This window comes from Galleria mellonella, unplaced genomic scaffold (assembly GCF_026898425.1).
Source record: "Galleria mellonella isolate WM207_F2 unplaced genomic scaffold, CSIRO_AGI_GalMel_v1 utg133, whole genome shotgun sequence".
NCBI classification, from domain to species: Eukaryota; Metazoa; Arthropoda; class Insecta; order Lepidoptera; family Pyralidae; genus Galleria; species Galleria mellonella.
The window spans coordinates 126,859-142,624 of record NW_026441990.1 but is presented as its reverse complement, the minus strand read 5'-3'; the positions used below and the strand labels follow the sequence as shown (position 1 = coordinate 142,624).

The 15,766-nt window shown below is 32.8% G+C and overlaps 2 protein-coding genes across 2 annotated transcripts in view; both read left to right on the top strand.

Moving 5' to 3' along the window:
* The first annotated feature begins 309 nt into the window (after positions 1-309).
* On the top strand, positions 310-4,349 carry LOC113511175 (antileukoproteinase-like). Its single transcript, XM_026894785.3, has 4 exons — positions 310-458; positions 2,150-2,215; positions 3,219-3,377; positions 4,095-4,349. The coding sequence occupies exons 1-4, from the start codon at positions 455-457 to the stop codon at positions 4,193-4,195; spliced, it is 330 nt and encodes a 109-aa protein (XP_026750586.2). The 5' UTR covers positions 310-454; the 3' UTR covers positions 4,196-4,349.
* A 2,862-nt stretch (positions 4,350-7,211) lies between these two features.
* LOC113511225 (protein tyrosine phosphatase domain-containing protein 1-like) overlaps positions 7,212-15,766 on the top strand; it is a 29,748-nt gene continuing 21,193 nt past the window's right edge. Inside the window, exons 1-2 of the mRNA XM_026894842.3 lie at positions 7,212-7,288; positions 12,733-12,893. Coding sequence (XP_026750643.2) covers positions 12,745-12,893 — 149 coding nt within the window. The 5' untranslated portion in view covers positions 7,212-7,288; positions 12,733-12,744. The remainder of the gene's footprint in view (positions 7,289-12,732; positions 12,894-15,766) is intronic.

Here is a 15,766-nt window from a genome sequence, read left to right as displayed (position 1 = left end):
AAGAAAAGAGCATATTCCTTTTTAAAAGGCCGGCAGCACACCTGCAATGCTTTTAGTGTTGTGGGTGATCATGGGCACGGCAGTCACTTGCCATCAGGTGAGCCGCATGCTCGTTTGCCCCCTGTGTTGTAAAAAAAAAGATAAAGTGTGAGTATTGTAAAAAATTTGTGTAACGTTCAAATAATAAAATCGACGAGATTTGAAGATCGCGTAAGTTGGGAAAACGTAAGTCGAGAAATTATATTACTGTATTCATAAGTAGGTATGAAGAGTAATAGAATTATTATATTATTAGTCACAGGAGTTAATTACGGAAATTATGAAAATATAATGTAAAAAAATCCCTAATGTAGCAACAATAGAAAGAGTTATACAAGTGAAACGAGATGGCAATATGGTCTGAACATCAGTGAAGACCGGTCGTGTCTTTGTGAAAACACCGAGGAAATCGAATATGGGTGAGTCAAGATTGGAGTTTATTACTTGTTTCCTTTTTCAGACACGCGCCGCCATTGTTAATGATTATGAAACTGAATGTTCTAATGTAAGATTACTTAAACGTAGATTTTATCGTAGGAATTAGGTAATACAGCCCGTTAATATGTATTATGATCTAGACTGTGGCGGAATCATAACTAGTTTTAAACGAATTAAAAAGAAATAAAATATGTATTAGATTATTTAAAATTTAGATTGCTTTGAATTTTATCGCTAGCTATTAATAGAAAATGTTGCTAGGTATTAATTTTTTTATGCAACTTAAAATGGCAAACAAGCTGACTGCTCACCTGATGGTAAATGGTAACCGTTGCCTATAGACATGAACTGGTCCATGAGCATAATAGAATATACTGTTACTGTATTTATATGTAAATGCAGTAGAATGGAGTCTTTATGCAAGTTAAATAATTAAGGATTGCGCCCCAAAAAAAAGCTGACTTCAATTGTGATAATTTTTGAAAATTTTATTTAATTTTTAATAACTAAACTACTGAATCGACTTTTATAAAATTTCTAATGTAACCAATCTATAAGTAAATCCTTTCAGATAAAAAAATTCCAAATCGGTTTAGAACTGACGGAGTTATGAGGTAACGTACATAAAAAAATAATCGAATTGTAAAAATTCTTCTTTTTTAAGTCGGTTAAAAACAAATACATTTAATACTTAGGTACATAAATATATTGACGCGTAATTATACATATCTATTGTAATAATACATCCTCGCTTTAAAATTATTCCTAATGACTCATGGATAGTTAGCACTAATTTTACAGTCCTTCCACACTACTCCAATTGTTCATGTTGATTGTAACGATAATTGCTTAATATACTGAAGTACCGTATTTAGTAGGCTTGGGTAATATCGCTTTATTACAATATTGAATCGGTACTTATGATTTTACTTAAATATCAGATATTGTAACTGTATATTTAGGTATATGGTACAGCCGAAAAACAGGTCTACGGTGAGTGCCAAACAATTTTGAGATGAGCGCAACTTACCCAACCCCTCTTATATTTAATTTACTTTTAATTTTATTTAATTTTAACAGGTTTTACCTTATTTATAGCGTACATAGCAATGTGGTCCCGGCATAAAATAGGCTACCCTTTCCGTGGGTGTTGTAAAAGATTACTAAAGGTTAGGGAGGGCGAAGGACGGGCAACAATGCCCCTCGATATTCAATTTTTTGTTCTATGTAATTTCACGTGTCTTTCTTTCTTCTAAACTGACGAAATCCTATACAAACTTTCAACTTCATTTTACCTCCCCTAAGGGTTGAATATAAAATTTTTTTATTCTTATTATTTATCTACGTTATATAAAGAACCTATCGGCAAAATTTTAAGATTCTAGATTCAGTGGTTGCAACTATGCGGTGATATATAGATGGTTTCTTCTCGTATCTGTGTTGATTTCTTTTAATGTAGTCCTACGATCTATAAGTCGAGTATGCTCTTTTATAATTCTATTTTGCAAAAATATCTTTTTTCGTAACAACTGCGTTTCTATGAATGCAATAGCTTTCCACGTTCCTAGACTGAAGTAGCATGGTCTTTCTTATTTTTATACTAATACAAGTACAGTGTAGTGTTCATGTAAATAAAAATCTGTATTAATTAATCGAAATTTGTTTTTTTTAGGTTACATTACAATTTTCTTCTGCATCGTAGTAACTTTAACTGTGACGATGACTGTTACGGATGCTGGTAAGAAATAAATTGGGTGAAATTTAAAATATTTTTTTTTATACAACTTAGAATGGCAAACAAGCTGACGGCCCACCTGATGGAAAGTGGTAACCGTCGCCTTACACATGAGCAGTACCATGGACATAACAGTGTATACTGTTTCGCCCATGCGTTGTCATTCCTGAGGACTCAGATGTTATTCCTCTGTACCCAGTAAATTCACGCTATATCCCACCCTTCAAACTGAAACACAGCCATGCAAACAACTGCTTCACGGTTGAAACACGAATGGGACAGAGGTACCCAAGCAATCGACTTTTGTACGAAGTCTCCCTCTGGTGATTACTACATACTTATGAAATCTAACTTTTTGACCAAAGAAACATGGATCGAGAAATAATAATTTGGAGCTACATTGGAGACTACCTTTACAGCAAGGCCTCTAGTAAATACTAATACGTACTATGTTCGCAACTTTATCCACGTGATCGGATCTTTAATTGGATAGATAAGCTATATAATAGCCTATTTCATATAAGAACTTCCTTTAATTTCATGATTATCAGTCTAGGCATTACAGCTCTAACAGGTAATAAATAACCAATCTTATTTACCATTACTAATCAAAATTTTATAGAGTCCAGGTCTAAAAAGGCAGACAGTAAAATATGCCATCCCAAAATATCTAGATAAAAAATGCACATTTTATAAAATGTTCAGTTGCTAAAATGACTGATTTGTAAAACGACCAATTTACCTTAAAATTATCTGGAATCTGAGTAAATGTTTCTATATGGACGCAAATGCCCCCTTGTGGGTTCAGGACCTTCACGGGAATAGTAGTTTATCCTTAAAAAATAAAGTGTTAGAAATAATTTATCATTGAGATAACGTAAAGAGAGTGGGGTTAGTTTAAAAAATATAGTCTGAAAAGGTAGATGGTAAGTAACAAAAAAAAGTATGATCTAGAAGGTTGAAAAAATATGATTTAGATAACTAGATGCATGTTTTGTTTATGCAGCGAACGGTAGATGTCCCCCACCGTCCAAGGTGTACGGCTGTACACCTAGGTGCCATGAGGACTACGAGTGCAAGTACGGCAAGATCTGTTGCCCCAACTCATGCAACACCAAGTCCTGCTCGGAACCAGCGCCCTACTCTAGCAGTACTGGGAGCAAATGTAAGTAACGTTATGAAAAGGTTTTTTTTCCTTTAAAAATATATTCGTTGCTTCCTTTAATACTGATCTAATAGTTAAAGTAGAGGCATCGGCTGTTATATTAACTAAATCATTAATTAATGTATAGTTGGAACCATCCTTCCAATGGTTAAAAAAAATTTTTTTTCTTTAAAAAATAAATTTTTATTTTTCTCTTATTCACTGAGGCAAAGGAAATATTGTTAACGATAGGAGTGAAGATCTTTGTTTAAAATTCACTCAAGCTGAAAAGGAAAAAGGTAACAGACTTACCAAAGGAAAACTTAATACAAAACTCAAGGATACCTCTATCCCAGATATATAGAAACATCTGGGATAGCGCTTTGTTTTCAGGTACGTTTTGGTTTGAAAAGTAGATTAGCCTAGTGTATGCCAGCAAAATTATAGGCTACAAGAGAAAGCATAGTACTTTAGTTTTCAAAAATGGCCTTATATGAAGGGTACTACCATTTTGCATTAGAGTAAATTTTATAATATCCATACAACTTTTCCTATCTATCGGCGATGGTTGCTATTTACCATCAGATGTGCTATTAACTTGTTTGTCATTTCATGTTTTATATAATAAAAAACAATGGCTACACTGAACTAGAACCTCTGACTACCATATAAGATAGTGATTACCACCTTATTTATTTATATTTTTTAATATAATCAATATTTTTAATATGTTTTAAGATGGTGGACCCGGAGTCTACTGTGACGGCGTCAAATGCAAACCTAATGAAGTGTGCAAACCAAATCGCATTACGAAGAGATTGAGATGTCAACATCCTTGAAACTCGTGAAAACTTTGTAATAAAAAAATTTACTTTGCATGCCAGTACGTTTTTAATATAATAATATTTGAAAAGAGAATCTATTAAAATCGACGATGTCACCACGTACTAAAGTCACCATTATTTGTTAAATAAAACAATTTCAGAAAACTGATATAATATAGTTTTTCATTTTATAACAATTGACTGAGATAAAAGTAGCATATGTGCTTCTCTACCCTCATTGAAATATAAATTTCATGGCAAATGTTTGAAACGTCAAAACGTCAAAAGGTTAATAAACCATACCATTTTTCAAATTTAATTAAAATTTTTTAGAAAACAATAAACAAGTTAATGAAAATATACAAGAAGAAAATACAATAAATAGATTATAGCATAAATATAATAATTTTTGTATTTTTTATTTGTATTTATTTTTGTATAAATAACATAGGGAACTATTCTATAATTTTCTGTCCGTCTTGGATATGGTACAAGGGGAACATGACACATTTCTATATTTACTAGTTAACCCCAAATTTATATTGTACCTATAATCTAAGATTATAACGTTGAAGTACTTTTTAAAGAAATAAACATATTTTCATAATTTCATTTTCACATTTATTAAGGAAGTAAAGATGTAAAAGTAAATCTAATATTGTAATGCGATGATAATAATTAATAATTATATATATATATATATATATATATATATATATATATATATATATATATATATATATATAGTACAGGAGATGCATTATACACCGGTCATGCAAAGATCTCGCGGGCACATACCGATGAGCTCCGGAACAGACTTGTGTCTGAAATCGAAACTTCACTCGATAAAGTTTCGATCTGGGGTGAACGCAATCTTGTTCACTTTAACCCTAAGAAGACACAAGTCTGCGCGTTCACCGCAAAAAAGACACCGTTTGTCGTATCACCTCACTTTCAGGGCACTTCCCTTGATAATAAGTCGAGTCTGGGGATTCTTGGCGTCGATATATCTAGCGACGTCCAGTTTTGCGGTCATCTGGAGGAAAAAGCTAAGATAGCTTCCAAAAAGTTGGGGGTGCTCAATAGAGTGAGACGGTATTTCACGCCAGAAAACCGCCTGAAACTGTATAAAGCTCAAGTGAGGCCACACATGGAATACTGTTCTCACCTGTGGGCAGGAGCGCCACAGTACCAACTCCTTCCGTTAGACCGCATTCAAAGTCGGGCAGCTCGAATTGTTGACGATCGGCGTCTTACTGTCCGGCTCGACCCACTGAAACTGCGTAGAGATGTTGCATCTCTGTGCATCTTCTACCGAATTTATCATGGGGAGTGCTCTGAAGAATTGTTCGGATTGATACCTGCTGCAGATTTTCACCATCGTACAACCCGCCATAAACTAAAATTTCATCCCAACCATCTGGACGAGTGGCGGTCCTCCACCGTGCGTTTTTCAAGGCACTTTCTTCCTCGCACAACCACTCTTTGGAATCAACTTCCAGCAGCAGTATTTCCGAACCGATACGACAACGTAACCTTCAAGAAAAGAGCATATTCCTTTTTAAAAGGCCGGCAGCACACCTGCAATGCCGTAGGTGTTGTGGGTGACCATGGGCGGCGGTAGTCACTTACCATCAGGTGAGCCGCATGCTCGTTTGCCCCCTGTGTTGTAAAAATATATATATATATATATATATATATATATATATATATATATATATATATATATATATAGGTATATTATATATAACGCAATATATATAAGTATAAATTATAATTTACCCAAATTCAATACCTTCAATAGAGCAACGCGACCTATAAATCTTTTTCCTGTATATGTACAAGTAGAGTCAACAAATTAGGTACAATTATTATTATTGTGTCATTGATTATTGTATTAAACAGTCATCGCCATTATTGTGTAAGCTATCGCTTATTAATTTAATTACAAAAAAAATATGAGACTGCTCTTGAAATTGTATTTTCCTTGAGTTGATGCAACCAATGTTATTCATTATTTACGAGTAATAAATCCATTTTTCCTATTAAGCTTATGCTCAATTGCTTCCCTATTGTCTGATAAATTATCTGTTTTTATTTCTGGCATGTTAAATTAGTAATTCAAAACATGAAATACTATTCTTATCTCTGGGCGGGAGGCACCATACTACTAGCTTATTCCATTATACGTCATTCGACGTCGGTGTCTCGGATTATTGATGATCAGCGTAGAGACGCTGCATCTTTTATCGAATATATTGTAGGGAGTATTCTGAAGAATTGTTCGATTTGAAAACTACTGCTAAATTTCTTAATCATACAATCCGCTACAAACTAAAGTTCTAACTCACCATCTGGATGATTGGCGGTCTTCCATCGTCTTTCAAAGCTCTTTCTTCTACACACAACCACTCTTTAGAATCAAGTTCCAGTATTTATAAATTCATAAGACATATCCCTTTTTAAAACGCCGGAAATATTCTGCAATTCTTCCGATATTGCAGGTGCTCATGTAAGCTGCATATTCGTTTGCCTCTTGTTTTATAAAAAATATACACAATTATAACACTATAGATATTGGATAAGGAAAATACAGATGTCAGATTCCTGAAAAAGATAATGTAACAATGACCTAGAAATTAAGCCATAATAGTTCTTACCTTATTTATAAAGGAAAAACTAATAAAAATAATCCTAAAACCAACCAACATCCTCCTCATATCTCTATTTATATTCAAACTCATGTAAGTGTATTACTAGTACGTAGTACTTTATCATTATTACCACTTATTACTTGAGTTTACGATGTAGACTTCATCATCACTTAGCATCGAGATAGATTGTGGTCAAATCACTTTAACCGCAAATTTAATATTTAAAAAATCATCTACGCTTTGGAGACACTCTATCTAAAACACTCAGTGTAACTTTATTTTTTTTTACTCCAGGCTCAGTTATGCTGACTGTACTGTATCCAATAGTTAGTATAGTCGATAACTTCTCAAACTGGTTAGTAAATAACTAGTAAGGCTTTCACCCTCGGCGCGTAGCAGCCGCTGCGCTGCGCCCTCCCAATAAAACAAATCACGCGATATTACAATGATATAGGTAAACAGAACGTTACGGCATTTTATTAATCTACATGTTCGATTTTTAAAAAGTTTATTTTATTTTTAGTCTGTTGTTTTTGGAAAGTGATTTATGAGTTTTTGTTAATAAATTATAAAAAGTTCGTGTTGCAACTATATGCCATTAATTTAATTTTAAAATTTCATTATTTAAAAAAAATATCTACTAGAGTCAAATATCTGATTATGTACCATGTACTAGGTACTTACCTGTTCGATTTGTCAAATGTTCAAGAGATTCTATGGTTGGGAGAAATTGAAAATTAAATAAATCGCAATTCAATTTAAATTAAATTTCTAATAAAGTGGAAACTGTTGGTTTATTTATATATTTATTTACTCAACAAATAATACAACATACGCAGATATTGGAATATAAAGTTATTGGACATTAGTCATTTATTCAAAAAACAATATACATTGTGTCTGAAATAAGGTATAATCATACAAAAAATTATCAAATTGAATTGAATACTACAATTATCGAAAAACAACAATAAAAATATTTTACAATCAACAATGTCAATTTGATCCATAATATATACGTCAAATTTATTTTTTAATTCTGGTCTTTACGTTATTTCACCAGTACAAAAGTAATTAACAGAGTAATGGCAATTTTTCCAATAAAAGATTTCGTGATTTAATTTTTTTTAAATTGAGTTTTTGTACAATTTCCAACTGTGCAGGTAATATTTTAAATAACACCACTGTCTACTCGGATACGTATTTTAATACACTGTATTGAATATAAAATAAATAAAATTCATTATCTTGAATTGTTTTTTAAAAATTAAGTAATAATTTTAGATTGTGTTCTATAAAAATTAAAAAAAAAAAACCTACTTCAATTGTGATAGTATTTAATTTTGAATTTTAAATCAAACTATACTTTATATAATCACTAGCTGACTCGGCAAACGTTGTTTTACCATATATGTACATTATTTCGAGAACTATGCTTATATTCGATTGCCACCTTGCAACTCTATTGCGGCATATAAAAATCGCGATTAAAAAACGGGTTGATCGTAAAAGCGTGAAAATTTGAATTTGCATGTATTTTTCAATGCCAAATCATATTTAAATAAAAATAAAAAAATTTGTCGAAGAAATAAAAAAAAATGTAGGGTCGGGTCACCCTTATCATTGAGGGGTGTGAAAAATAGATGTTGGCCGATTCTCAGACCTACCCAATATGCACTTAAAATTTCATAAAAATCGCTAAAGCCGTTTCGGAGGAGTTTGGTAACAAACACCGCGACACGAGAATTTTATATATATTAGATTGATTATATATCAAACTAAACGATACTACTGAATTTATATGATAAAATTTATATAAGACCAATCTGAAAGGATACCCTTCCAGATATAAAAAAAAGAATTGTCTAAATCGGTTTATAACTGACGGAGATATGACGTAACAAATATAAAAAAAAAACCATCGAATTGAGAACCTTTTTCTTTTTTTAAATCTTTTGAAAATAAGTATATATGTGCTTAATAATTTGAATACTATAAAACAACTATTTTTAATTAAATTATTTAATTAAGTAGTACCTATAGTTACTTATAATTTAATCAGTGCTTACATATAATTTTATCTCAATTTAATGGCTTTAACATAAAATTAATAATACCGAATATAAATTATTCAAACTTTTACCAAGTTAAATATTAAAAATAGTAATTCAAAACGACATAGGTGCCTACTTACCTATTCAGTAGACAGAATTGTTTAGTATTTCAAACTATTTTTAACCATCATTTCTCATAGCCTTCGCCAATAAATACAATATATAGTCACTTACCGTTTATAAGTAGAAAGTTATTAAGTAGGTACAAGGTAATTTTAGGTAGTTTTCACGGATATAAAATGGACACGTGAAATCCTAGACGGGTGTTCTATCAGAATAGACCCTTGATAATTGCCACAAGAATTTCGATAGATACGTTTTCGTTAGCACTCACATAAAAAAAAAGAACACGCTTGCTGCCTCGTACTATCGTGCATGCGACAGCGATAATGTGTCTATCGATAGATTAATTTGCGACTTGTCTAGGGAAACTGAGCAGAGTACGACGGTAGGCACTTTCCACTGACGTGGAGCCTTTTGCGGCTATCTGATACTCCACAGTCGACATCACCGTCATAGGTAATGTAGAGTGTGGAATCATAAATTGAAAAATTTATGTTAGATGTTTTGATAATAGCAATAGAAGCCAAAAAAAAATGGTCTGTATGTTTGCTCCGGCATCACCCAAAAACTATTCCACCAAATTGGATGCAATTTTTACAGATTTTTTGAAGGCAAACTTAAAATTTGTGGGGGGGAAAGGGATTGTTAGTAATGGAGACTGAGAATCCCATTGCTATCAATATACCCAACCAGGTCGACCTCCTCGTGGTCACCCCTGGAAACTATCATGGTTAATTCCTGATGAATCCATCATGATGGGCTAACTAGCCTGTTTTCATTCACATCGAGCACCCTTCACTGGTGTTTCGCCAGCGTATCCCATTACCGCAGGTGGGGTTACTATTCCATTTTACATATAAAAAAAAAACTTTAAATTCGTTGTAGGCTTACCTCACTTATTCATAAAAACGTCAAACTTCTCACTAATCTATTTCTACTATTAAAGTGTTTTGTCCTATTATTTTACGCTAAATTATCAATTTAAAAGGTAGTGACAAAACACTCTAAATAGGTTTGTAGAATGTTTTAGCCTTTATGAACGAGAAGGTTCATTTATAATCTCAGGCATCTCTATACATCATCCAAAAAATGTCTATATTATTTGTTTTCCAATTTCCAATATTAATACTTACGAAATCGCGAGTAAAAGCTTGCAATACAAAATTTAATTTAAATTCGCATTGTAGACTTATGTCTAACTAGCTATCTCTCGCGGCTTCGCCTATGTGAATCAGTAAGTACATAAAATATCTTTTATGCTAAGTTAAGGTGCTCAAGCTCGTATACCATTCAAATCCATTCAGTAATTTTTGGGTGGAAGAGTAACAAAGTAACAAATAAATATTCATCCCTTGGAAATATTTGCGGCGTTTGGAGTTGAAACTCTGGGTCCGTGGGGCCCCGAGGCAATGAAGCTTTTCAAAGAGATTTCACGCCGGCTGGTGGAAACCTCTGGTGACCAGAAGGCTGGCCTATACTTTGGTCAACGCATTTCCATTGCTATTCAGCGTGGAAATGCAGCAAGTATCCTAAGCACCCTACCAGCTGGCAGTGATCTCACAGAAATTTTTTATCTTTAAATAATTTTTAAAATTTTTAATTATTTTTTCTTGTCATTTGTAAATAAATATTTAGGATAATATTTCAACTAGTAATGTAAAATTTGTTACTGACTAATGTAAATAATATAGTTATGTATTTTACAAAATGGATGTTTGCCCATCCATCCATGTATCTATCGTTACAAACTTTCGCATTTGAAATTTTCAAAAATTCATTAAAATTCTATTAATAGCACTTAAACGATGTCGTCACAGTAGTCTAAATAAAAAAATCCCTTACATAACGGCCATCATTCATTTTACACCAAACTCTTGTTGACACACGCAACTAATATCAAAAGTCATTTCTATAGTCACGAACGGTCCTGATCAATATCCAATCATTTATTCAATACTGCGAAGCAAACTGACTGACAACAGGCCTGCAACTTGCAATGTAATTGTCAAATTATAATTATAACTTGTAACTACAAATTATGAATTATAAATGAGGCTGACTTTTTTTTAATAGGTGATAATGGAACGATAACTTTACCTGCGCTATCGGTATACACTGGCGGGGCTCCAGTGAGTGATAATAGATGACGATGAAGTAGGTCAGTTAGCCCATCATGACGAATTCAACAAGCCACGATGGTTTCCAGGAGGAACCACGTGGAGGTCGAATTGATAGCGGATAATGGGTCTGTCAAACCCAATTACTAACAATTCCTTTCCTCCCCAATGAGGCTGGCTTGTTCCTATTTTAAAAGAGCGGCTTATTTTTTTTAAATACGATATGATTATGGCAAGGCACAATCAATATTCTTCAGCACACTGCCTTAAGACTCCTTTTATTTTATTATTAAATATTTAAATATAATTTATAAAATATAGAATTATAATTTAGATTTTAACAATAAATTTTATATTTTTATTCTATAATTTACATAAGACATTTACATTAAGATATAATCGTTTATTGAATTTAGATCTAAATTTTTAATTATGTATTTTTCTTTTTTGATAAATCATAAATTTCTATATGTCGAAATCAACGAAATAAACTTAACTTAGAATGTAAAAAGTTAGAAAAATTCTTCAGTTAAAATAGTTATTTTACTAAATTGTACATGGCCTACCTACTGATTAAAATAATTGATATGGCTTTACATGAATTAATAATAGTATAACTATTTATAGACACATATTATACAAAGGGAATGTGTAAAAAGGATATATCTAAATGTAGGTCATTTCATATAATTACGTTTTCTTATAGTCTATGGTATAATGATTTGGTTTAATAAATGAACTGTAACACCATATAAGACCATTTTTACCGTATGGTCCCAATATAGAATAGACTACCGCTTCTTTTTCCCGTGCCTGTTGTAAGAGGAGACTAAATGGTCGAAGGATGGGTAACAGCGTTCCTCTAAAAACATTACCATAGCCTAACTACTGTTGCCAACCCGCCTGCCAAGTGTGACAAGTACTGGCAAAATCAACCAAAGAGGTGGCCTATATTCAATAGTGAACAGATGACGGCTGATATGATAATGTGAACTGATTTTGATTAGTCTTGTTGCTATCTACATGTAGGTATCGGAAAGGTAAAAACCCGTAACCCCGTTTACCAAGAAATATAAGACCAATATATTATTATTTCAACTGTTATCTATCCACTGCTGCACATAAGCCTTCCCCATAATTATGATGTAGCAAGGGTAGTTTTGCCAGTAGTTGCTACGCTTGGCAGGCGAGTTGGCAACCGCACTTAGTAATGTATAACCTTTATAAATTTCCGACATTTTCCCGTGCAGATCAAAACCTGCTCATTGCGAAGCGAAAACTACTTGTAAATACATAATTCCGCATTCTAAATTCAAATATATACATAGGTGTTCGAAAGTTGCTCGAAGTTGCTCCTTCATTTGCGGAGCAAATGTGCACAGAAGGAGACCGTATAGATACTATTATTATGTAAAACAATAATAGTTAAAGCATATATTTAACTCATATAGTAACAAATTTATTTCAACGTATAGATTACATATAAACATTTGCCTGAAGAGATCTATTTTTAGAGATAAAAAATGCCTTAAATTTACTTTGCATTTCTAAAAATAATTTATGTATCAAGATATATATTAATTAGTAAACATATTCATAAACAGTGAAAACATAAAATGAACGGTGAAACAAACGAGCCAAGAAGGTGTCCACTATGGGAGCGGCTGGGGTGCGCGCGCGGCGTCTGCGCAAGATTCTGCAGGAGGAGAGTCCGAAGGCGAGTAGCGCCGGAGCACGCCACGAGTAATGGCAAAACATCTGGCAGGTAAGATATCACCTTTTTATGCCACTTGAAAGCAGCAATCTCATGGTCCAACTGACGGAAATAGATGGTGGTAATCGTTTTCTAATCGAAGCACCATGGATATCACAGAATGAACTGTGGCATATATAGAATCCCTTTATAATTCTTACAGCTACGATGGATTCCATATTTCACTGAGTATTTTAAAATCCAACATGGCTAGAGACAAAGCTTCACCGTAATTGATTGGAAATTTAAATTTATTACAAAGTTTTAGGTCTGATTCGAACTCACGACCATTGTGGTCTAAAACTCGAAGTAATGTAAGCACTAGGCTTCAACACTCTTTTACAATATTGATTAGATTTCATATTATATAATAATTTAATATTTAATTGATTGATATTTAAAGCACGTAGATGTAAGATGTATTATGTAATAGATTGATTATATTTTTCCATATTTGTATATAATATATATATATAATTTAATAAAAAAATTAAAACTTTTTTTTAATGGGTGTTAATGGAATGGTAACCCCACACGCGCTATCGGTATACACAGGCGGGGCACCAGTGAGGGATGATAAATGAGGATGAAGCAGGTCATTTAGCCCATCGTGACGAATTCAACAGGAATTGTTCACGATGGTTTCCAGGGGAAACCACTTGGAGGTCGACTTGATATATATGCAAACACAACTGCTTCATGGTAGAAACACGAATGGGACAGAGGTACCAAAGCAATCACTTTTGTACAAAGTCTCTTTCTGGTGCTTTACATTGCTATACAAATGTGCTTTTACGACTGTGTTTCGGTTTAAATGGTGGGATATGGCAGTGAAATTACAGGGTGCAGAGGCAAAATATAGCAGTTCTCAAGAATGGTAACGCATAAAGCACGATAAGCAAAATAATGTATTCTGTAATCTCTATGTACGTATATGTCTTTTCATCAGACGGGCCGTTACTGTCAGCTTTTTTTTATGCAACGTAGAATGGCAAACAGGCTGACGGCCCACCTGATGGAAAGTGGTAACCGTTGCCTATAGACATGAACAGTACCATGGACATAACAGCTTGTTTTCTAATGGCAGATTTAAAAAGTACTTGCATAGAATGAAAATAATTTCTTCTACATGTGATTTCTGTTCGACTAATGAAGTACAGCCATTGGAATATTTGTTTTTGCCTGTCAACATTTTGCATTTGCCTACAGCACTTGATACTTATTGACAAATTAATGAACTTTTACAAAAGTATGGATATTCAGCGCTCCAGCGAGAGGTTGTTAAAAAATTAAAAAGAAAGCAATATATGTTTCTTTGTTTTTATATATGAATATATAATTTCAACATTTGAAGAACTCTCGATGTACTAAAACGAAAAAAAAATTAATACCAAAAATTAACTAAAGACAAGAGCTGTACAGGCTTAGTCCTTTTGCCTTCCCTATTGAAAGGGGAAACAGCAACAAAAAAGAAATCATAAAAATAAAATTATAGTGTACCTTATATATTTTTATTGATAATATCTTAAATTCTCAGATTATATTTAAATTATATGCAGTAAATTTAATTTTATTGATCATTACGTGTAATAGGTGTGCTGTTGCCACCATAAAACAAGGAAAAATATTTCCTACTTTCCCGCCACTGAACGCCCCCTGGCGGGCGCAAGCCACGCAAATATACTTGACGTAATATTGTTTGCGTGACATTGCCCACGTTGCCTATACTACGTTTTGTTCTACATAAATAAATGCAGAGTCGTAATTGAGGCAAAAAGGGGGCACGCCCCTCTCTGATATAACAACACTAAATTCAGTTCTAATGATATGTTTTCCCATTTAAATAAAAAGAATTACAAGGTCGAGATGTTGTTTACGTAAACGTATTAGATAGATATGATTTAAATGATTTTAAATATCTACAATTTCTATTAAACACTACGTCGCTACTTCGTATGGGTAAACCTCAATAACATAAACCACTTCTAGATGGCATATCAAGAATATATACCAGTTTTTAAGTCTTTTTTTTTCAGGCCCACCTGATGGAAAGTAGTAACCGTCGCCTATAGACATGAGCAGTACCATGGACATAACAGAATATATTGTTTCGCCCATGATACCCCCCATGCGCTGCCATTCCTGAGGACTCAGGTGTTATTCCTCTGTACCCAGTAAATTCACGCCATATCCCACCTTTCAAACCGAAACACAGCCATGCAAACACAACTGCTTCACGTTTGAAACACGAATGGGACAGAGGTACCCAAGCAATCGACTTTTGTACAAAGTCTCCCTCTGGTGAGGAGTCTTTTCTTAAATTAATCTCTCATTTACAGCCATCGTCTAGTGACAATTTTGTTACAATCGTGGACTAATAGTGGTATTTAGTATGTTATAAAATAATAAAGGTTACAATAAAGTTTAAGCCCAATTACGTTACTGTTGACTTGTGTAGTTATACGTAATTGTAACTGTAACAATTAACTGACGCACGCACAGTTAGTTTTCCACCCTTAATAAAATATAGGTCAAGTTTACTTTCAGGAAATCACTATTAACAATAACGGTCTCGAAATAGAATGGTTGACATATTTATCGGACGTAATTATCTTTACTTTAATATGTCCACTGCTTATTTTTATGTATAATTTTCTATTAATAAACGTGAGTAGCTTTTTTTTTATAGTTTTTCCAATAATTTTATTTTGTTGAATGTAAATAGACGTGTACAATAATTGGTAGGTAACAATATTTCTGTTCTCACATTCACCAAATTATAAAGTAATAACATATAATTGGTATAATCATTTTATAATATCAAATTTATAATTTGAAAAATAACAATTTTTTTCTAGTTCTTTTTTTTTTTTTGTTTATTTTTA

Coding starts and splice junctions, on each gene's coding strand:
- LOC113511175 (XM_026894785.3), top strand. Junction 2,216..3,218: donor GATGACTGTTACGGATGCTG/GTAAGAAATAAA, acceptor TTGTTTATGCAG/CGAACGGTAGATGTCCCCCA. Junction 3,378..4,094: donor TAGCAGTACTGGGAGCAAAT/GTAAGTAACGTT, acceptor ATATGTTTTAAG/ATGGTGGACCCGGAGTCTAC.